This window comes from Podarcis cretensis (assembly GCF_951804945.1).
Source record: "Podarcis cretensis genome assembly, chromosome: 4".
Classification (NCBI taxonomy): Eukaryota; Metazoa; Chordata; class Lepidosauria; order Squamata; family Lacertidae; genus Podarcis; species Podarcis cretensis.
In genome coordinates, this window is record NC_137173.1 from 56,400,840 (window position 1) to 56,424,834 (window position 23,995).

At 43.4% G+C, this 23,995-nt stretch overlaps 1 protein-coding gene across 1 annotated transcript in view; it reads right to left on the reverse strand.

The window, feature by feature from the left end:
- The window catches only part of DSCAM (DS cell adhesion molecule), a 331,349-nt gene that overhangs the window by 109,127 nt on the left and 198,227 nt on the right, over positions 1 to 23,995 (reverse strand). Inside the window, exons 10-11 of the mRNA XM_079974881.1 lie at positions 21,928 to 22,047; positions 19,440 to 19,613 (exon numbers count right to left, since the gene is read on the reverse strand). Of these exons, the coding sequence (XP_079831007.1) occupies positions 19,440 to 19,613; positions 21,928 to 22,047 (294 nt within the window). The remainder of the gene's footprint in view (positions 1 to 19,439; positions 19,614 to 21,927; positions 22,048 to 23,995) is intronic.

The following is a 23,995-nucleotide window of genomic DNA, read 5'->3' on the forward strand; positions in this document are numbered from 1 at the left end:
ATCCCTGCAGCACCAACGCCTGTTTGGGAGTCACAGGATGTGAAGGCCAGAACCGCTATAATTCTGTGCGTGTCAGACTCTCAGCTTATTCATATACAAGATTTAGAGCACGCGAAAGATGTTTGGGACACGCTGAGAAGGACACATCAGAGAGATGCAGGTTCTTCAGCGTTGCTGTATTTTGAAAAGCTGACTAACCTGAGGCTTGCGCCTGATGGAGATGTTCAAGCGCACCTGACGGAAATGAAATATCTGCGTCAACAGATGGTGGAACGTAATTTCCGTCTGCAGGAGGAAGTGTTTTGCTTCATGGTGATAAACAGCCTGAATCGGACTTACAAAACCGTTGCCAGTCAGCTGGGATCCCTCCCAGCGAATGATCTCACTTCGGACAGGGTCTTTGCCGTGGTTCTTTGTGAACATGACAGACTTGCCGCCCTGGAAGTGAAGGACAGGGGGAGTCAAGAACGGAGTTCTAACACCCCCACTGCTGTAGCTACTGGAGGAGACGCCGTAGCTTTGAACGTTGTCCGATGCCACAATTGTGGACAGACTGGGCATCTTCAGCGGTACTGCAGGAAGCCACGTCAGAACAAAGGAGCCAAGGGAAGCTCCACAAAGTCTGAGGCGTCAGACAGAAGTCATGCCAAGTCACAGGCGAAGCCTGCAAAGGCTTTGATGTCCCTAAAAGCCACACCACAAGTGGGGAATTCCTTCGTTTTAGACACGGGAGCGACGGTTCACATGACCCATCGCAGGGATTTGTTTTCGTCGTTTAAGAAGCAAAGCTTCGTTATACAACAAGCCAACGGTCAAGAGCTGGAAGCCACCGGAATTGGGACTGTGTATCTTAAAAGTCTGAACTTGACTATAAACAATGTTTATTTGGTTCCAGAGTTGAAGTACAATCTGCTCAGCGTTTCGCAGATTGCCAAGAAGGGACTAAAACTGTCCTATGATGATCAACACTGCGAGATCTACAAAGATGGAGAGCTGTATCTTTCTGCCGAAGAGAAAGATGGACTGTATTTGTTGACTTTTGATCAAAGTGATTACATGAATTGTAATTCTAACATGATCTCTTTTGCAGGTGTAGCCAAGAAGAACGCCAAGCAGGTCACCTCGAGGGTTGACAAGGCATTTCAGCGGGTGTATGCTGATGTGATTGGTCCTTTAGCACCATCTAGAGGCAATGCAAAGTATTACCTAATATGTGTTGATTCCTTTACAGGTTTTGTCTGGATTTATCTTTTGGAGAGACCGAAAGAAGCCTTAGAAAGGTTTAAAGAGTTTTGTGATAAGGTTAAAAATATGCATGATGCTGACATAAATTGTCTTTGCACAGATGAGAAGCCAATTTTTCTTTTACAGGATTTCCAGAGGTTCCTGAAGAAGAAAGGGATAAGACACAAAATTGCTAGTTCCGAAGAAGCTTGGAACAGATGTGTCTGTGTTAGGGTGAACAAAGAATTGCAAAAGGGAATGGAAGCGCAATTGCTTAGTTCACATCTGCCACATGAGTACTGGGCTGAGTCGCTAATGTCATATTGTTACACGTGGTTGAGAAAGTTTTCAAAAGAGTTGGGAAGTTCTCCTTTTGAGAAACTGTTCCACAGAAAACCTTCTGTTGCCCATTTCAAGGTTTTTGGGTCTCATGTGAGAACAGAAGCTCCAGGTGGAGTAAAGAATGCCAGAGGCATTTTTGTGGGTTATGAAAAGGGTCTCTACAGAGTAATTTTGTCTGAATCTGGTAAGGTGATTCTCACAAAATTTCTAGAGAGTGCTCCTGAACAGGAGCGAGTGATTGTTCACACTTTTCCCACAGGAGATGATGATGATTCTGATGATGATGATGATGAGTTTGATCTTATTGAGTTCAGTAGTACTGATGATGACAGCGATAGCTCAGACAGCTCAGTTGTCACAGTCATTGAGAGGAAATCTCACGTAATGACTAGACCCTCAGAAGAGGAGGATGAACCACTGATTAAGCTTAGTACTGGTTCTCCAGAGAGTTCAGAGGCTGAACCAGAAAGCAAGGGAGAGCAGCACCTCTTACGTAGGTCTGAGAGAGCAACGAAGGGTGTACCACCCAAGAGGTGTTCAAAGGAGTTTGCAAACCTAGCTATTGCATGTGTTGCTGTTGTAAACGACCAAGGTCAAATTGAGGCTGTGTCTGAGTCAGAGACAAAGGCACAACAGAGAGTTGCAAACCAAGGTAATGCAGATGCACTCATTCCTTGGAAGTCACACAACCAGAGAGGTACATTGGTAAAACCAGTGGCGTGTAGTTCCAAGGGTGGAACTGAAACAACAGGGGAGTGTTATAAGTATAACAACTGTTTGTTTTCTTCTCTGGATGACGCTTTGCTCGCAGCACGCATTGATACTTTAGGGGGAGTATGTTATTCTAAAGCAGCAATGCTGCAGCAAGCAAAGGCTCCAGCAGCTCAGTCAGCTGCTTGTGGCTGCAAAGCCAGACAGGATGTTTGTGACTGTTGCCATGGAAACAAAGGGACAGTCCATTCTGTATTGAGCACCGGATGTTAGCTCAGTGTGTGTGTCATATGACCTGTACAGGATGTACATGGGTGGAGTTTGGAGTTTCTCTCTGTTTGTTGAAGAGAGCGGACATCTTTTACTGTATGACTGCTGAAGACAGGAATAAAGCAATGTAGATACATTTCTGTCTGAGTCTGATTCCCCTCCCTGGGGATATGCTGGAGAGCAGGGAGGAGGAGAGCAGTTGGTGTGTTTTTCTCACAGCCTGAGGAAAATCGCCGGAACGGACCTCGTGTGTTTTTCCTGCCGGGAGTCGCCGGAGGGAGGTCGAAAGAATTCAGCCGGTGCCTGGAGAGATAGGCACATACCTCTGACCGAGCATGAATTCCAACACACTGTGCTAGGCTGCGGTCACTCAAGAGACCAAAGAGAAAGTAACACCACACTGGGGCTGCAATCCCATATAAGCCCCACTGAAGTTGATGGGCCTTACTTCTACGTTGACATGTAAGATGGTAACAATTGGCAAGGCAGAGAAAGCTGGTGTTGCAAACCTGGCTTCCCAACATGCAGGTCACTGTCTATAACTGAGAAGTAGAAGCAGTGGGGTGATCAGCACTGCTCTCCCTACCACCTCCCTGTTGGTTTCTGCTTTCTTCACTGTGCAGCGAAGTGCTTGTCACGAGGCAATGTTTACATTCCACAGTCAGAGTTGCTGTTGGGCTTTCCCACGGGAAAGGGAGACTGGATGTGACGTACACTGGTTTCCTGTTTTTCTCAGTTCTTTCGGTGCTTCCGAAGAGAGAGGATGTTTCTCTGCTCTCGCAGAGGCAATATGCATTTCTGTAATCTATCAGCTTTGAAGTGTAAATAAAGTAATGTAAAGTATGTGGCACGTACTCCTCATCCTTCCGCTGTGCACAGGAGCCTGAAAAAACAACACCACTCCCCTCCCCATCTCATGTTGAAGCTATCAGAAGAAGAGCACCACCTCACCCCTCCCTCTTACTGGCAGAGACCTCCATGTTGGAAAGTCAGGTGCACATTGCTGCTTCGTCCCACCAGTCGCAACTGATGTATAGGATGGTTGTGTTGTATACATGCACACAAAATCGGGGAATGTGGGGCCATTCTAATAGGGCCCTGCCACAAACGGTTTTGGGGAATATGAAAGGATGCTGACCTATAGCTGTTTGCTGTACGCTGTTGGCTCACTTGACCTTAGAATAAAGGCATTTATTAATACAGAGCTCACAGTTCCAGCCTTACGTTTCTCCAGAACAAATAGCTTTCTAGAAATATCCTGCTTTGTTTTTTGGATTTTTTAAATGGAGACAACTTTTGTGTTGCTTTGTTTCTTCTTAGAAACAAGGAAAAGTACAAGGCCATTGCCTTCATTGCTTGGTAATACCTGCAAGCGTAAGGTAAAATGCAGCTAATCGTTTATAACTAACAAAGCCCAAATAATAATTCTTTGGTCAATAGCATATTTGGAGCCACAGTTCAAGTGAAGTAACCAAAAGGCTGGATCATTAACTGAATCTGATTACACTACAGTACTTGAGCCAAAACTTTTCTAACCTTCAGTTGCTGCTAGGATAGTGTTGAAAAATGCTGAAGTAATAATAAATGGCTTAGTTATACATCAGGTTTACTTATATACTATGTCCCACCATAACAGCTTAGTAAAGCCCTCTGGGTAGCTTGTCAACACACTGCTATGACAATTTCTTTCCTGGCTGTTCGTGAATGAACAAAGGCCCTTTCCCCCCTATTTAACTTCTAGTTTCAACAAAATTTGCTCCTGTGTCAGTACTAGACACAGAACTGGATTCAACTAAGTAAGTATGCTAGTGGAAGCCAGCACAATGAGTCCTGCTAGCGCAACTGGACTTTTCCCCTTCACCTCCCCCCAATCAACTCGGGGGGGGGGAGGCAAAACCCCAGAACAGTGTAAATGGGAGAAAAGAGGGGATATCATTGCACAGGACAAACTGAAATGCTTGCACTGACAAAATAATTGGGAGAGTGCAACATTGAATTCCTACCAAAATGTCAAAGGTGGTATTTCTGTTTAATTCATTTTGGAATCAATTGAGGAAGCAAAATCCACACTATTTTCATGCTGTTTCTGGGCTTGGGTTTGCACACCTGCTTTTGCTTGTTTGTGAGCCAATCAAAGCAAATTTTGACTGGAGATTCCAAACTTCAGTTCCTTCAGAATCGTCAGTCTTGAGTGCCCAATCTGGCATCAGATGAGAAGTGATAGCAATTGCAATAAATAAATGTCTCGCCGCCTGAACCGCAGCCATCACTGACAGTAGGGGGAAATAGAATGTTAAAGCAGTGCTAACCTACAGCATGCAATTGAAAAATCAATTCATATCGGCTGAACATGCTATCATTACCTCTGCATGTCGTTGGCTTTAGAATAAGTTATTGGGCATTGTCTATGACTACGCACGTCTTTGACTCACAGTAAATTCCCCTTCAACCACAGTGATTGTCTTAAAGGCACCTTGTGGTTTCTTTTGACATTTTAAGACAAGCTGCTTTATCACATACAATTGTTTTCGCAGGAAACAACTTCAGTGAGTGGCTCTGGGGAGACTGTTATCTCCTGGTAATGGCACCATTAACATGAGCATACTGTAATTAAAGACTGCAAGAGCAATTCATCTGGATACAGCATATGGATCTGTTTTTATCTTAAACTGACTGGGCAGCCTAATATAAATACAGGCTCAAATTCTAAAGGGAAGATTGGAATAATCTGTCTCGGCTCAGGTGCACGACCCATTGTTTTGAGACCCATTAGCTGAGAAATGTTGTTTCCCCTAGTTATACTGCAAGATCTTGGGATAGGTTAATTAAAGTAATTATTATTCTCACAGAGATCGGCAAGAGAAATGAATGCCAACTTTCTCTTACCAACAGTTGCACCGAAATGTAGATTTTAGCAGTGTGCTTTGCACACTTTTTTGGCAGTAATCCCAACCAAACTTAAGGGCTGTTACTGCTGAATATACATATATGATGGAGCCACACCAAACAATGCAAAGACACTGCTGGGGTCATTGTTTTTGCTGGAGTCTACTTCTCACTTCACACAAAAAAGATAAAACAATTATCTTCTTCAATGGGCATACACATTCCCACTGGATGTGCAGAGTTGTGTCTATGGGTGGTATTCAGCTAAGTCATGGGTAGGCAAACTAAGGCTCGGGGGCCGAATCCGGCCCAATTGCCTTCTAAATCCGGCCTGTGGGCAGTCCGTGAATCAGCATGTTTTTACATGAGTAGAATGTGTCCTTTTATTTAAAATGCATCTCTGGGTTATTTGTGGGGCATAGGAAATCGTTCATCCCCCCAAAAAAATATAGTCCGCACCCCCCCCCCAAGGTCTGAGGGACAGTGGACCAGCCCCCTGCTGAAAAAGTTTGCTGACTCCTGAGCTAAGTTCTACTCAGGGTATACACTCACTGATATTAATGAACCTAACTTAGTCATGTTCATACATTTGAGTAACACCTAGTTGAGTACCACCCCATGTACTTAAACAAATAAAATAAAGTGACAAACTGCCTTTTCCACATAGGTGCCCCAAAGCAGCTAATAAAAAAAATCAAATACAATGTGAACACCATTAAAGGTAAAAGGTAAAGGTACCCCTGCCCGTACGGGCCAGTCTTGACAGACTCTGGGGTTGTGCGCCCATCTCACTTAAGAGGCCAGGGGCCAGCGCTGTCCGGAGACACTTCCGGGTCACATGGCCAGCGTGACATCGCTGCTCTGGCCAGAGCCAGAGCCAGAGCCAGAGCCGCACACGGAAACGCCGTTTACCTTCCCGCTGGTAAGCGGTCCCTATTTATCTACTTGCACCCGGAGGTGCTTTCAAACTGCTAGGTTGGCAGGTGAACACCATTAAGAAGAGTTAAATAATAATAATAAATTCAATACAAAAATGCTAAACACGGAGATCTCACCCAAAGTGCTACTGTCAATCATGCAAAGGTCTGTTTGGATCAAACATCTTGTTTCATCCTCTTGTAGCCTGAAGGCTAGGTCACTTGATGGCCCTTCCCGGGGAGTAAATTCCAGGTGTTTATGTCACTGTAAACAGGTGACTTCATCTGGTAAGTGTTTGTGAATAAAAGGGTGTCTGGTTTTCATCATAATTCTGTCTGTCTGTCTTTTTTTTTTTTACTTACATTTTTGCAGTACAATTACATCCTGAGAAACGGAATTTTATAAAAAAAGGAAGCAATTCTGTCCCTGCACCAGGACCAATTTGCAACTAGATTTTCAAAGCATGCAGCTGCTGGGTTGCTGAGCACAACAAGGAAGGAAGGACAGGCCACACCTGGCTGGAGTCCCAAAGAACCACAGCAACCCTCCTTTCCAAGCACTGGACCAAGGCGGAAGCATGAAAGACCTGTGCATTCACCACTCCTGCTTCTAATCACACCAAAACCAACATTCTGTTGTGAGGATTTACCAAAACTGAGTCCAATAGGCTATGTCAGGTCAATGAGGCTTGTATATAGTTGGCAACATGACTTGTTTTACTGAACTTCACAGGGAAGAGTAGCATTCAACACTAAATTATTGGAGATAAACAACAGTGGAAAGCAAACTGCATCAGCCTGTCGTTTAGAAAATCAGGAATGGAGAGGTGGATTTGTGAGTCATCGGTATCTACATATGGCAGTTTAATCACTGAGGTCATTCAAGTTTGAAGTTTAGCTGAGGAAAGGGAGGCGAGGATCAAATCAATGAAAGGCCACTTAAGGACAACAATAGTAAGGAAAAATGAGAGTAGTGAGAGTAGATTTTGGCCCCGTTCCCACGTCTCATTAAACCTTAGTTTAATGTAAACTATCAGCATGCTGATGCATGATGTACGAAAGGATTCCACGTCGCCTACTCCTTCTCTTCTGCTGCTTCTGTCTCATGTAGATGGGGAAAGCTAGAGTCTGGCTTGCGTTGTCTGAACCCTGGTTTGGGGTTTGTTTTCTCCAACCAACTGTAAATTTTATTTTATTTCTTTAATTTATATACTGCCCTTTATCCAAATATCCCAGGGTGGTGTACAACATTAAAACATAATTTTAATATAATATAATATAATATAATATAATATAATATAATATAATAATATGATATAATATAATAACACTACAATACAATACAATATAATTTTATAGTAATAAAAAGCAGTAACAAAAACCACAGAAAATATCGTGGTAACAGTCCCCTCACATTTCAAAGGCCATAGATAGTTTAATGACTGAAGGCCTGGGTAAAGAGACTATTTTTGCCTGGTGCCTAAAGACACGTAATGATGGCACAAGGTGAGTCTCTCTGAGGAGAGCATTCCACAGACGAGGAGCCATCACATAAAAGGCTTGTTCTCTTGTTGTCGCCTTCTGAGCCTACCGGGGAGCAGATGGGGGGAGGCTGTCTTTAAAGTATTGAGGTCCTGAGCCTTTATAGAGTACCAGCACTTGAATTGGGACTGTTAACCAACTGCCAGCCTGCGCAGTCAGGCCAGGATAGATGTCATATGCTCAACTCCTCTTGCTCTGGTGAGCAACCTGGACGTCAAATTTTGCACCAGCTGAAGTTTCTGAACTGTCTTCAGAGGCAGCCCTACATATAACACATTGTAGTAATCTAACCTAGAGGTTACCATAGCACAGGCCAAAGAAGTTAGGCTATCCCTGTCCAGGTAGGGACAGAGCTGGGCCACCAAACGAAGCTGACAGAAGGCACCCCATGCCACTGAGACCACCTGGGCCTCAAGCAATAGCAATGGATCCAGGAGCACCCCCAGGCTATGTACATGTTCCTTTAGAGGGAGTATAACCCTTTCAAGAGCAGGCAGTCTCCCATCCACCTGGTCTAGGGAACCACCCACTAACAGCGCTTCAGTCTTCTCAGGATTGAGCTTCAGTTTATTGGCTCTCATCTAGACCATCAACGTCACCTTGGTTACTCGTGGTTTCTTTGGAGTAAAGTAAACAAGCCACAAGCCCAGGAGGACATGAGAAGCCAGTCTCATGTTTGTTTTATCCACAGTACAGAAGAAACAGAGGAGGAGCACTACCGCAGCAATTGACTAGCGTGAACTAGCATGGTGCTCATTTGTATTAAACTGGTTTAATGTGGCCTGCAAACCAGGACTTTGAAAAAAAGAAGAACAAGCAGGCATATGGAGAAAAAAATGGAGAAAATACATCTTGCATAGAAAAGAGACTACTTATTTAAGAGATCAAAATTCAGTTTCTCCTTCCCTCCCTCTCACCCACATTCACACAAGCGAAACAATATGAAGTCTGCATAATACTAAATATTCCTCTCCCCCTACTTTTGCTTTCTCATTTCTTCCATCTGTTTCATCTTTTATTCTGCCATTTCTCCTGGCTGTGCCTCCTGTTTTCAAGCATCTACGCTGTCTCTCTCTTTCTCCTCACCTTTTAAAACGCTAAAACACTTTTGTCCCAGACATTGCATGGCATCCGTCTGTTTATTAATCCAGATTTATTCATGAATTTATGCTTCATCATGCCACTGAAGCAAGGAACGATTTGTAGCCCCCCCTTTCAAAATGGTGCAAAGTTAAATGGTGTCAGCATTAGCACATAATCCCACCCACTCAAAACTCCCACCAACCATCTCTGAGGTTGCAACTCTATACACCTTTACGTGGGAGTAGAGATGGGGCAGAAATTCAATTCAGTTGTCATTTATAGGCAAACCTGCCTAATCACCGTTTCTGAAAAAACATACGAAGTGAAAAAGAAGCATTCTTTTAAATTTGTACTTCTTTGAATTCTGCATTGCAATTCTCCAAGCAAGCAATGTGTACATAATTTGTGCATGGGAGGGTAAAGTGTGCAAAAAAATCCAGGTATTTGCAAAGATAGCATACAATATGCATTATATAAGGGGAAAATGCTTTGCAAAAATGTGCCCCTTGGGCAAAACAGTATACCAAGTTGCATATTTCAGGATAAATTTGTAGTGAAATGCTGAATTTTCACAAGGATGTGGTATTTAAAAAAAATGACAAACCAATGTAAAAATTTGGAGAACTGAACTTAAGAATGTAAAAATGACCCTGAAGCTGTATGCCGGCTCCCTAGGCCAATAAAGTGAGATGAGCGCCACAACCCCAGAGTCGGTCACGACTGGACCTAATGGTCAGGGGTCCCTTTACCTTTACCTTACTGCCAAGAGGGCAATCACCCAGCCAAAAATTCCTGTAAAAGGCCTCAAGAGCTACTATACATTTGGTTATACCATAATAAAATTCAAAAGGTGGGAAGAATCAACAGAAACAGAAATTAATAGAAAAATATTGTTTCTAAAGGTAAAACCCAAACTGATATTGCTGATGATTTTCACATACCAGTATATCTCAGTCTGGTATAATGTACAGAAAATGAGATCTGGGTCATTGGAGAAGTTCAAGACAGGCGAAAAATTAGAGCTCTCTTCGGCTAGCTTTCCAAATAATGCCATAAGCAGAATGAAATGCTGCTGTCAAATACTTGGCATATATTTACTTAAAAGCCTAATATAATGCTCCTAAAATCTGCAGTCAGCCTTCCTATAGGGCTGAACATTTCACGGCTAAACTACTTCTTTAAAAATGCAAGGATGGTTTCAAATACATTTATTTGGGAACGGAAGGTTTCCAAGATTAAAGCACACGTCTTAACCAGCTTGTTTTACATTCCATTATAGTCCTGTGGATGGTGCAATGGGTGGCAAATGAATCAGAACAAGAGGATGAAAAGACAGAGAGAAAAAGAGTGAGTGAAAGCTCCGCACGCCAAGACATCACCCATTTTACACTTAAGAAATTTACAAAATCCCCATGGTCACAAAAATTGCTTTACTGCTGTACAGTAGCCTACATTTTTAATGTGATTTTGCTCACATTGTTGCAAGAGGCTTATTTGCCTCATGAAGTGCATGAGCTAAGATATAGGGGGAAATAGTCCAAAAGTGTCAGAGAATCAATATCACTCTTCAAAATGCAGCTTAGAAAGTTAAAAACCTGAGACATCAAATCCAAAAGCCCCTTAGTACAGTGGTTGTTTGAGAGTAAGTCCTAGAGATTTCAGTGAGGCCCAATCCTATACTGAGCATCCACCAGCCGATGGCATGATGGGGTTAAGCAGAAGTCCTGCAATGCTGGGGGGGAAGGCTAAATATGCTGATAAATTTCAGCAGGACATCTACAAGAGAAGTGGGGAGTCTGCGGCCCTCTAGCTGTTGTTGGATGACAGCGCCCTTCATCTCTGGGCATCGACTGCGCTGGCTAGAGCTGATGGGGTTTGTAGTGCAAGACATCTGGAGGAAGCAGCAGGCAATAGGGCTGCCTTCTGAATGCCCAGCATCAGTGCTGTTTCTGAGAGGGAGAGGGGCAAGAAGGAGTGAGGTGTGGGGTGGCGGTGGAGCCCATCCTATGCTCCTGCTGCCATGTGCTGCACCTGCCTTGCTTCCGACCCCCACTCCTCTCCCTCTGAGGAACTGGCAGCAAGCTTAATGTTTGGAAGGCAGCTGAGTAACGCCACTCCACCTGGGTCACTCCTCAGAGCACTACTGTCTAGAAGGCATTAGACCGAGGAAAGGTGCCATATCAAGTGGCAGGAAGCTGGCAGAGAAAGAGATCACCCACTGGAAATCCTCTCCCCCACCCCCAGGAAGCAGCCCCCCAGACGCAGTGGCAGAGCTTCATGCTCCGGCACCGGGGGGGGGGGGCAGAGAGCAGGTGGAGGCGAGGCTGGCCTGTTCTAAAGGCCTTTAGTGATGGGCCTTGACAGACCCCATTTGGCAAATTTTAAGGATATTGCACCAACATAAATACTGGTGACGCTGAATCTTTCTCCAAGACAAACTCCAGCACACTCTTCTGATTATTGCACTGGTGGAACACAGAAGCAGTTATTGCCATCCATGTTAAACAGGGCGTGGGTGGTGCTGTGGTTAAACCACAGAGCCTAGGGCTTGCCGATCAGAAGGTTGGTGAGCTCCCATTGTTCGGTCCCAGCTCCTGCCCACCTAACAATTTGAAAGCACGTCAAAGCACAAGTAGATAAATAGGTACCGCGCCAGCGGGAAGGTAAACGGCATTTCTGTGCGCTGCTCTGGTTCGCCAGAAGCGGCTTAGTCATGCTGGTCACATGACCCGGAAAAACCATCTGCAGACAAATAGAGCGAGATGAGCGTGCAACCCCAGAGTCATCCGCGACTGGACCTAACGGCCAGGGGTACCTTTACCTTTATTTCACTATATTTGTATAGGAGATCTCCTATACATAAAGTTGCTTTCTCAACTAAGTATTTCCTGTGAAGGTGTTTTAAAAATACAATCATCAGACAGTTCAGGTATGAGAGAAGTGACTTCTTTCAAGGACAAACACTATGACGATAATTCATAGTGTAATGGAAGGATTAGCAGATATACCTGTCAGGAAGTTAAATGAGAACATTATTGTCTCTCTTAAGGGCCTCAGCTACATTTGTAAAGATAAAGCGCTTTATATGCGCTACAACACTACGACACCATAGTGTGGAGTCCCGTTTTTCGCCAACGGAACTTCCGTAAATGAAGTTTACAACACGTTTAACTGAATTGTTTCTTTGATGTGTCTAGATCCAGCCGAGAACAGTACAGATGCAGGAAACTCCTGACTTCACCATTTAGTTTAGCCACTAGGTGGCACTGGACTTACAAGCAAGTCCAGTGCCACCTAGTGACTAAACTAAATAATGACATTATCCATACACAGCAATGAAAAAAATATTGTAGCATATTGTGTTTTTATCCATGCATACATTTTCAATAAGGGACGCAGGTGGCGCTGTGGGTTAAAGCCTCAGCGCCTAGGGCTTGCCGATCGAAAGGTCGGCGGTTCGAATCCCTGCGGCGGGGTGCGCTCCCGCTGCTCGGTCCCAGCGCCTGCCAACCTAGCAGTTCGAAAGCACCTCCGGGTGCAAGTAGATAAATAGGGACCGCTTACCAGCGGGAAGGTAAACGGCGTTTCCGTGTGCGGCTCTGGCTCTGGCTCTGGCCAGAGCAGCGATGTCACGCTGGCCATGTGACCCGGAAGTGTCTCCGGACAGCGCTGGCCCCTGGCCTCTTAAGTGAGATGGGCGCACAACCCCAGAGTCTGTCAAGACTGGCCCGTACGGGCAGGGGTACCTTTACCTTTACCTTTTTACATTTTCAATAATCTGAAGTGAGTTATATCCCTGCTACAAACATTTCTACTCTAGTCTCTAATATAAGAGTAAAAGGAAGAAGGAAAGATCGGGGGCATGCTGTCACTCTTTGTTAAAAAGTCTCATTATAAGATGTCCTTTGTGTGTGTGTGTTTCTTTTAAAGCCAGTATCCTCATTTGGGGGGGGGGGCAGTGGTGGTGGTGGGGGATCTGATAGTAAGGTACTCATTTGTATGAGGGCATATGTGGCAATTATCCTACAAAGATACAGTATTCATTTCAGGCAATTGCCATGGGCTCGGCATTACTGAGAGGAGTAAAAAAGCATTAGAATCAACAGGGGGAAAAAGGATATTCCAGTTTTTCTACCCGCTACCTTGAACATACTTCACGTTTAATTTCACCCTATTGCCACGGGCACTGTGTTGTTATGACAGCTGATCTGCCATTGAATAGCTGTAAAAGAAAATCAACAAAGGATCGCTTCAGTGACTTTCGATGCAATTTATTGGAGCTTGTATCTTGCGGCTGCTGCCGCCTGTCGGGGTAATGACACATGATGGGTGATTAAAGTGCAAGTTCTTAAATCAAAGCTGTGCTGATGGTCTGAAGAGGCAGCAAACAGCACTTGGAGCTTGTTCATCTCGCATGGTGGGAGGACCTCATTAGGACCAAAGTAAAAAAAAAAATGCCTGTTATACTAACAAGAGCAAATTCTTGTGTCTAGGGAAAGTTTTTTTTCATGTTTTCAAGGTTTAGCATAAATTTTCCTGCAGCTCCTCTCTGAGTCTGGCTGTGCGATCAAACATAGTAATATAAAAAATACTGATTTGTTATCATGTGCCAGCATGCATCTGAGGATAACAACTGCAAATTCAGGTGATTCTAGTGCTTCCATTTATTTTTATACATTCCACAGCTTTTGGCTTCCATCAGGCAGAAACTCAGCTTTTCCGTTTGATATTCTTAAATGACAATTACATATAAAACGTATAAAGCAATGAACAATTAGGTATTTGCCAGAATGGTATAGTGGCAATAAATAAAGCTTCCGGAGACTTATATGAGAAAGCCTAAGGGGAAGGGAGGCAGGGAAGGCATGAAGGCTATACTCACAAGGCAGAGAACTGAAAACAAAAGGATCACCTCCTTGCAGTGTAATTTACAATGAGTTGTGAAAAACCAAAATCACTTAGGATCCCTGATTTTACTATATCCCCAGGAGGCTATTCTATTATCTGGGTGCCACAAATAAAAAAAATACTACTTTGTTTTCTTGTTTTGTTTTAATCTTCCTCTTCCACTCACAGTCACTTTTACATTCGGTAACTCCTGGCCATATTTCTTCATCACGAACCACAGATAGTATTTTTTAAAATAAAAATCAGGCAGATGCACCCTGCCTTTACACAGACTTAAGGGCACATGCTCATTGGGAAGCAGTAGATTGTGGTGTTTATGCCTTTAGGTGCTTCACTTATTTACTTAGGCACTTCTGTGTCATTTTGCAAGGCAAATGAGACATACATACACACAAAGCCTGGAATAACAAATGGGCCATAATCTCATTCATATATATTTTAAAATATTGTTCCACGTAAATGTTCCTAATATCCATATCTGGCATCACGAATACCTGATAAACATCAGATATTAATTCTGCATATGGCTAGGGTGCCTCCAAGCTCTCATTATTTTGTGGGAAGAAAGCACATGCCAGAAATTTAGATTTGAACAATTAAAGTGGGCTAAAATGATTGAAATGCATCCTGCCACCCTAGCACAGCAAATCCACTATTTAAAAACAACAACAGACTATTTGTAGTTAGGAAAGTGATGGGGGGGGGGGAAGCACAGAAAAGTGTGGGACGGGTGGATGATTAATGGGAAAGTTTTTAGCACCTTGCAAGCAAATCAGGATGAATGTGCATTGTCCTGAAATCAGCCTGTAAAGAAACCGGAATGAATGCTTGATAAAGACTGGACAGAGTCTGACCAAGACATAAGCTTTGTGCAAGCAAATTGAGAAGAATAATCAATAATCAAGTCATCTGGAGATCCCTAAGTCTCTGGAAACCAATGGCACCTCTGGAAAGTTGATTGAGTCAATAATGCATCTGTTGTTGAGAAGAACAGCAGATGCTTTGTTGTATTGTTTGGCTTGCTACAGCAGTTGTTGCAACACAGTCCTAAGTAGGCAGACTAGATCATTTTTATATAAAAAGGTAAATTTTACCATCATGAAGTCTCAGTATGGAAATAAGGAACGGTTTTACTGCCCTTTTTCACAGCTTTTCAAGTATGAGAGAAAGGGAAAGACTTAAGTTTTCCCAAACAATAACGAGCAGGCATCCCAACACTTCCATTTGCCCAAGTTGAAAAACCAAGAAAAACATATTGAAAAGTTGTAAAGGCTAGATTTTTATGATTGTGATTCATTGGGGTCATGGTGTGTGTGTGGAAATCCTATTTATAAAGTGGGTGAGGGCCCCCTCCCCCACCCCAGATGAGCCCTTCAATCAAATAGTGAAAAATATGTCATTTGTGTATAATTATCTCATTTTAAAATATTGGAGTTACTCAACTGCTAGCAAGTTGTGAACACATATTACTGGTGGTTTGTGAGATGAGAGGTGTTGATCTTTACATACATCTTTCTCAGAGCAGCAAATTACTTCCTGGACTCTCGTGACCTAAATGATGCTTCTTAATCGGCATTAGTTTCTCAGTAGCTCTATCATAGTAAAGTTTGTCCAAAAAGCCTCTAATTACTAAGGAATGCACTGGGAGAGGGTGGACGAGGAGGGTTACCCGGAAAAGATCTGTCAGTCATTTTTGCATTTTTGAGAACTACATTTCTTTCTAACCTTGTCACCCAGAAAACGCTGCCTGTAGCACTTTTCCCTCCCTCCTCTCATTCTGAGTACAAGGAGAGGCAGTTAGAGTGTGACCTTGCAGAGCTGGGCAAACACATTATGTGGGATCAATTAATGGCTAGCAGTGAGTCACACTGCGAGGGAGCTTGAGGCTTGCAGTAGTACAGATATCCCTCAGGACTGGAGCAGAAAAGCCAATATTGAAGGCAGCAGGGAGGGGTGCATGTGTGTGTGTGTAAGAAGCAAGGAAAATGGTGGAGGAAAATACAACAAAGGAACAATAAAACAACGAATGAAAGCATGAACGCGAATAAAAGATCTGCAGAACACCACAGAGGTTCTTATTGCTATTGCCTATGAAACACCAATCATATAATTCTGCCTATTGATCTCCCAACTGCCTTTAATGTATGCTTGGCTCAAGGCAGTCTCGCCTAACAAACAGTGCATGTGGTAACTGCTTTTCAAATGCAAGACTGAACGTGTGAGTGTGCAGAGAGAGGAGGGGAGGGGGAGAGGGAGTGCATGGCATTGCATGTCTATGTTTGTTATCTTAGAGCCAGAGGAGCTTTCATTAGATTCAAACAGTAACTGACTCTCCAGAGAGGTCCCTGCTCTTATTTGATAAGGGATGCTCTTTTATCACACATGAAACGGCATGGCATGATCAGACAAAGACTGTGTATAGCTGTCAACCAAGGAGAAGCTAGGGTGGGGTTTTTTGTACCTGATTACTAAAAGGCACTGCGTTACTACTAATCTACAACTGGCCTGTTAACAGTTGCCTTGGAAAACTGCTGTTCAGCCTGATTTCTTAAAAACAAACAAAGCCCAACACTGCAAAATGTGAGCAATTCCTCATATCTTGTCTTGTGTGTTATACTGGACCATTCCAGATTAATTAGGACAAAAAGTCCTCTCATCACTGAGACAGTATATCAATAAATCATAGAATTGTAAAGTTGGAAGGGACCCTGAGGATCATTTAGACCAACCCCCTGCAAGGCAGGAATATGCAGCTGTTCCATACAGGGATCGAACCTGTGACCTTGGCATTATCAGCACCATGCTCTAACCAACTAAGCTAGAGAAGAAACACACATTTTCAACCAGGGATTAATGCCACTAGTATGCCCTGAAAAGACCTGTGCTAAATCTTTTCAAAGCCTTCAATGTTCAGCAGTACTTAGTATTCAGAATCTTTCATCAAACTTCAGGGGGCCCTCAGCGTAGTGCTGTCAATTGACCTCTACCTCACTCCAAAACACAACCCCCATACAGACATGCCTTTTTTAAAAAAACTTGCCACTATCCTCCTCACCTGGCCCCCAGGCAACGTTTTGGTTTCCATCCACAGCAGCCACCTGCCACTTAAATTTGTCCCCAGTGCTGGCCCCACAGGTTTCCTAGATCTATGGGCCAAGACACAGCATTCTGGGTAAATGAAATTAAATATGATTCTGTGAGGTTGCTGCACCACAGGCCTTGAAACCACAACCCTAGCACAGCTATTTATTTAGTGAACACAATCCTATTAAGCAAAGCGAAAGCGCCGTCATAGGAATGGTTCATAACCTTCATGTGCTCAGTGAATCAGATAAGAGTGCCACCCTCAGCAAAATCTTCCATAGCCTATATCCCTCTATTCACTAGTCTAGTGGGCCATAAAACTCTCCTTACTTGTGGTAATGTGTTTCAAAGGACTTCAGTAACACAGTGGTAGGTCATCACCTGACTGACAGACTGAAGTGCTACGTTACTGATGCTAGGCCCAGCTCTCATGACACGAGGAGTCCATGGAAATATTCCTTACGCAGCACTTCCACAAGGTAACACGCAGGAACCCACTATTGACCCGTCCAATAAAAGACAAGAGTGGAGTGCCTGGTTTGAGACCTCCAAGAGTCAGTCAGGCATATTCACACTATTTTATTCCCTCTCTCAAGAAAGGAGACCCGTCGTTTATATAACAGCTTCTGCAACCAACTGATGACAAATTTGAAGGACAAAACGAAGAATATTCCTAACTGTCCCTGTATTCTAGAAACTCAGTGTTAATCCAAAAGGCCAGAGTTCAAATTATTATCTAAAACAAGAGATAGAAATAAGAAAGTAGAATGTAGCTTAAAGGCATGAGCATGACTCTCCACCATTTCAATAGGGTAGAAAAAAGCCCACTGCATTATGGCATGGTCCAGTCCTAGATTCTGCAAGACAACAGTGTACATGAAGACACAAAGCTCTTCCCCATATATAAGGGAAACCTCTATGCACACATATTTGTTGAACTTGTCAAAATGGCTCATAATGTGGGAGCCAGCCATACCGCCACCTCTTTTTTGAGAAATGTGGCTATTTACTATGAATGGCCTAGTGCAGGAGTCCCAAAATGGTGGTCCATGGACTGACTACCAGTGGTCCATGAGCTTCATTCAGGCGCTCCATGGCAAGTCAGCCAGTGTGGCATAGTGGTTAAGAGCAGTAGTCTCGTAATCTGGTGAACTGGGTTCGCATCCCCACTCCTCCACATGCAGCTGCTGGGTGACCTTGGGTTAGTCACACTTCTTGAAGTCTCTCAGTCTCACTCACCTCACAGAGTGTTTGTTGTGGGGGAGGAAGGGAATGGAGATTGTTAGCCGCTTTGAGATTCCTTAGGGTAGTGATAAAGTGGGATGTAGAAATCCAAACTCTTCTAAATATGAATACAAATCCTAATTGCATTGCTATTAGGTGTTTCTAACATTAGGTTATATTCAAAGCTAGTCTGACTCAGAGCAGACCCATTGAAGTTAATGGAAAATAACTAACTGCACATTCCTAACCATGCTACTCAGAAGTAAGTCCTGTTGAGTTCAATATTAGAAATAAAAGAAGCAATTAAGAATAAAATTAGAAATCAAACAGCATCTAGCACAGCACACTACAATTGCTACAACAGAAAAATCATTAAGTGGTCCACCAAGAGCATCAGAAAGTTTCAAGTGGTCCACAGGGGGGGGGGAGTTTGGGAACATCTGGCCCAGTGACTGCAGAACAAAGGATGCATGCTATTGTTGAGAAATCATCAGTTCTCATAGTGACAGAAACAGGGGACCTTGAGCTGAGATGTTGTCATTATGAAAACTAAAAATAATGAATAAGCATCCCCTGGTGAAAGCATTCTCAAGCACTATGCAGTGATTTGAATCAACTCTGTCTTGGTTTAATATATCAATGTAATACAAAAGGTGCCCCATACCCTAAGACAACCTTTCCCAACCTGGTGCCCTCCAGATATTTTTTGTCTATAACTCCCATCAGCCGCAGCTCTGCTGGGTGGAGCTGATGGGAGTTATATCTCCCCCCAAGTCAGTGTGGTGTGGTGGTTAGAGTGTCAGACTAGGACCTGGGAGACCAGGGTTCGAATCCCCCACCCAGCCATGAAGTTTCCTGGGTGGCCTTGGGTCAGTCACTGCCTCTCAGCCTAACCCACCTCACAGGGTTGTTGTGGGGAGCAAAGGAGGAGGGGGAGAACCTTGTATGCCACCTCAAACTCCTTGGAGGAAAAGGAGGAAAATAGAAATGCAATAAATACATTACAATAAAACATATGGGAAGCACCAGGTAGGAGCCCCAGGTAAGACCACTCCAAGGGGCTCCAAATATGGTCCCAGAAGTTGACTGAAATGTTTGATATGCAGTGTCAACTCTTCCCCTCCCTTGCACACTTAATCTTCCTCTAGTTGTACCCAGCATTTTCTGTCTATATATTTAAATACAGGAGATTACAGATATGCCTTTGCAACTTAATAGTTATTACTTGGATCAGGAATAAATTCTTACTTTTAACAGTGAGGTACATGGACTTGCTGACGTCAGCCCCCACATCATTGCTGACCTTGCAGAGGTAGTATCCACTATCTTCTTCCAGCACATGCTTGATCAACAAGGAGCCATTTGTGAGAAGCTGGATGCGCCCATTCAATGCAATTGGCTGGAACTGGGGGACTCCAGCACCTATTGCAAGAATAAAAGGTGAATCGGAAGGTGGAAATAAGACCCAAGAGGGGAGAAGAGTGTTATCATGGACAGAACCAAACTAAAGTGACCTAGGATTTTCAGACCCCCACCACTAAATTGGGGGGGGGGGCGAGGAAGGAGAGACTGCTTTATGACAAAATGTTATAAATCAAATCACATAGAAAAAGGAGTTCTTATGATGCTTGTAATAATCGCTGTGAGCCAGATTGAAAATAAAGCACTTAGGTTGACAACCATATTTATTGTGGTTTAGTGCAGTGAGCTGCCCAGAGTGGCTGGGGAAACCCAGCCAGATGGGCGGGGTATAAATAATAAAACTTATTTTTATTATGATTATTTAGTTCCCTGATAGCTAAATTATGCTCAATTTATGCTTGAATATCCAGAAATGTATGCAATCCTCATGACACCAAATTTTTTTTTAAAAAATTAACATTGGGAATAGAACACAGAACAAACAAGAAACCAAGCAGTGGAATGCCTCTGTGGAAGGAAACTAGGATATTTATTCTGCCCATGTGGTTCCTTCCATCTTGATATTTCCAAAGTGGTGTGGAAGAAACCACTGGAAGCAGTTCCCCTGCCCTTGTGTACCAGTACATGCCAGCAGACAGATGTTCTTCAGGACTAATCTGCAGGCTATTCATGGCCTGCAGATGCTTCCAGAAGTGTAACAATGTAGGACCTGGGCACAACTCCTTGGGAAAGTTTTGCAAAGTCCCCATGTATATCTTCCTTGAGATGATGGAAGACGATGGGTTAGGGCCCACTGCAACTGCATTGGCCACATCATTTTCAGGGTGCCTGCAGCAAATAGCACTTGGAACAACAATGGCAAGTATTGGCTACCTGTTTGTATTAGAACAGTGATATTCAAGTGACAGTCAAATATGGTTACAACACCAATGATATTGAACAGTAAGCTTTAAAAGGCTAACAAGCTAGCTGACCCATTGAGAAAGATCATTTAACCTACTTCATAGTTCTCATTCTTCTCATGAACAGCTTCCAAAACCATAAGATTTCTGAGTGACTTTTTAAAAAGAAATCAAAGGCTAAAAGGCACTGAGGTCTAAAGTTTAGTAGTTCAAAAGAACATGTAGGTTCTGAAAGGCTGGACCTAGTGTTTTTGTTTTTAAATCAGCTTTGATACCCAAATATGCTATAAAGAAAATTAGGTAGGTAGGACACCATCTACCATGTAATGTTTTTTAAGTTAAAAAATAAATACAATCTGCCAATTGCATATATTTGGTTAGAGTCAAGTGGGGCCAGAAATAATACTCTTGTTATATGAACAGAAAACATTAATGCATTAGGTAAATCATGAACTAAATTACTAGGTACGCTAATGCTGCCTGACCTTTCAAAGGGCTGAAAGGATTTGATTGGCTGTATTACCCATGGATTTCTTCCATTAAAAAAATAATAATCAGTTCAGTTGGTACCAAGGATGGATACTGAAAATCAGAACAAAAATACTGGACTTCACATCAAGGATCTAAGAACACTGTATCTGGTCAACCAATAATGGGAAATGGAGAGAGGGAAATCAGAAACAGATAACATAATATACGCATTACTGGGGACTACCAAGTATGGCTAAGATATTTATCAAGGTGAACTCCAAAGTGGTGCCCTATTAAAAAATTAGTAAGGGATAATAATCAGCATGCAAAGAACTATTAAAAAGTGTAAGAAGGCCAAGAGGTGTTTGGACTTGCAATGTCCCCTCCTTCAAACAGCAACCATACCTGCCCATTACATGACAATTTCTTTTTGAAATGGAGGGTAGTTTCAAAAGCTGTTTGTGATACAGTAATGAGGACTGGCTGTTCCCTTTCAGACCGTATGCAAGCAAGGAAATTGCTGACTTTTGGCCACCAGCATCACCAACATCTTTCTGAAGAGATGTATTCTTTTAAATGTGGTAATTATACCGGGCACACAGAGGTATTAATCCCTTCTGTAAACTACCGTATACATGTTAACTGAAATAAAGCACTTCAGATTTTTCAATTATTGTACCGTAATTTTCTGTGTATAAAATTGGGGTTTTTTTTTTTAGTATAATACAATGTTAAAAATTGGGGGTCGTCTTATACATGGGTATCAGTGAGGGGGACAGGCGATTGGTGGCAGCTGTGAGTAGGAGACTTTCAGAAGTGATTGGGGCAACTCCCCCATTTCCTTAATTTGGATTCCCCCAAAATAGGGGTCATCTTATACACAGGGGCGTGTTATACATGGGTGGGGGGGGGAATGGCATATTATTAGTGTGGGGAAATACCTTTGGAGTACTTCCAGACAATTGTGGGGACAGGGTAGCCTTCTGCAGAGCAGTTGAGGATCACAGCTTTCCCATAAATCCCATCTTGATCACTTGGCTGAACCACAAATCTGGGAGGAACTGGAGGGGAACAAAAAGAAAAGGAAGAAGTGATTTGCAAAGCCAGAAAGAATGTTCTACTAATGGTAAAGTCTTTTTCAAGAACTTAAGGTGCATGCAAGAGATGCAGATGACTTTAAAGCTCACTGAGTAACTTTTGGGAATGGCAAAATGAGTACTTGTTACAGCTTACATAGGCTACCCATCCTAATTCAGATGGAATGGAGCTGGGTAGCACCTGCATATCAGTGGCACCACATTCCACTTCCCCAGCAGTTTCATATGCATATTATACAACATGGAAGCCAAGACAAAACTCTGTGGGACCCCATAGCGCTATTAACATAGGACTGAATGAGAAGCTTCCAATGCTATTTCCTGATAATGCCCCTGATTGCCCACCCACAAACCACAGAATCACTCCAATAGACTACTGTGGTCAACAATAGCGAAAGCAGCCAGAGAAGGATTTTACCCTGTCTCCGTTGATGAGTTCATATAGATTTACAGGATGGTTTCCTTCAGCATACCCTAGATTATGCAACTTGATCATTCTGAAATTTATTCATTTTTGCCTCTCCCTGACCCTTCCTCATAATGTCTGCTAGGGGCTAAAGTGCAGGCTGATTCATATAAATGTCCATGTTCAGCAATCTGTGGGTTGAGCCAAGCTGACTGCATGGCAAACCAGTTGTTTGATTACTCCATCACCAGCTCAGCTCGATTGTCAGCATACTAACAGTTTTGCAAATTAAATGCAATTCATCATGTGCTGACAGGTGAGCTGAGCAAGCAATGGAGTGACCACATGACTGCTTAGCTCTGTAGCGAGCAGCATAAAGGGTTGATTCAACCCTCTCCTTGCCTATATGAAGAAGGCTATTTGGCCCAGCCTAAAATCTGCAGTTCAATGTGTACTTGCTGCAATATTAAAACTAGAAACACTGCATTCTAGTACACAGGTGGTAACCCCACCAGGGTTGAAATGTTACTTGCAGTCCCTGGGTATGGTGGAAGAGCAAAGCTACCTGGGACTGCAGGTAGTTCAGGGAAAGAGTTGTCTATGTCCAAGGAGGAAAGCAAAGCTATCTCCTCCAGAGCTAGAATTAAGGTATCGCTATCTGCTGGGGCTCTTTCACCACAGAAGCTTCTAAGTGGGGTAACCACTATGGAAACTGTTTTCTAGGGAGTTGCTTTCTCTGTCCTTGTAGTCTTTGGCACTCTCCTTTGACTGAGAGGGATCAAGATCCTGGGCTATGAGACTACCAGAGGCAGTGCTGATCTGTGACCAGCTGGACGGGTGTCACCTAAGTGCCACAGAGAAGAAGCCAACCACAACTTCATCAGGCAAAATGCCCCAATGGCACAGAGAGGAAGTTGACCGGGTGTGGTTGCTAGATTCTCCCTTTTAAGACAGCTGGCACTTTGCACTGTGTTTTAAAGAAAATCAACCTGAGACCTAAGGGGATTTTTAAAAAATTGTTCTTTTTATTTATTTATATTAAATTAACTTGCATACTATGGGACGCAGGTGGCGCTGTGGGTTAAAGCCTCAGCGCCTAGGGCTTGCCGATCGAAAGGTCAGCGGTTCGAATCCCTGCGGCGGGGTGCGCTCCCGCTGCTCGGTCCCAGCGCCTGCCAACCTAGCAGTTCGAAAGCACCTCCGGGTGCAAGTAGATAAATAGGGACCGCTTACCAGCGGGAAGGTAAACGGCGTTTCCGTGTGCGGCTCTGGCTCGCCAGAGCAGCGATGTCACGCTGGCCACGTGACCCGGAAGTGTCTCCGGACAGCGCTGGCCCCTGGCCTCTTAAGTGAGATGGGCGCACAACCCCAGAGTCTGTCAAGACTGGCCCGTACGGGCAGGGGTACCTTTACCTTTACCTAACTTGCATACTGCCCTTCATCCAAAAATCTCAGGGAAGTTCACAACATAAAAATACAAAAGAGAAACACAAAATACATAATAAA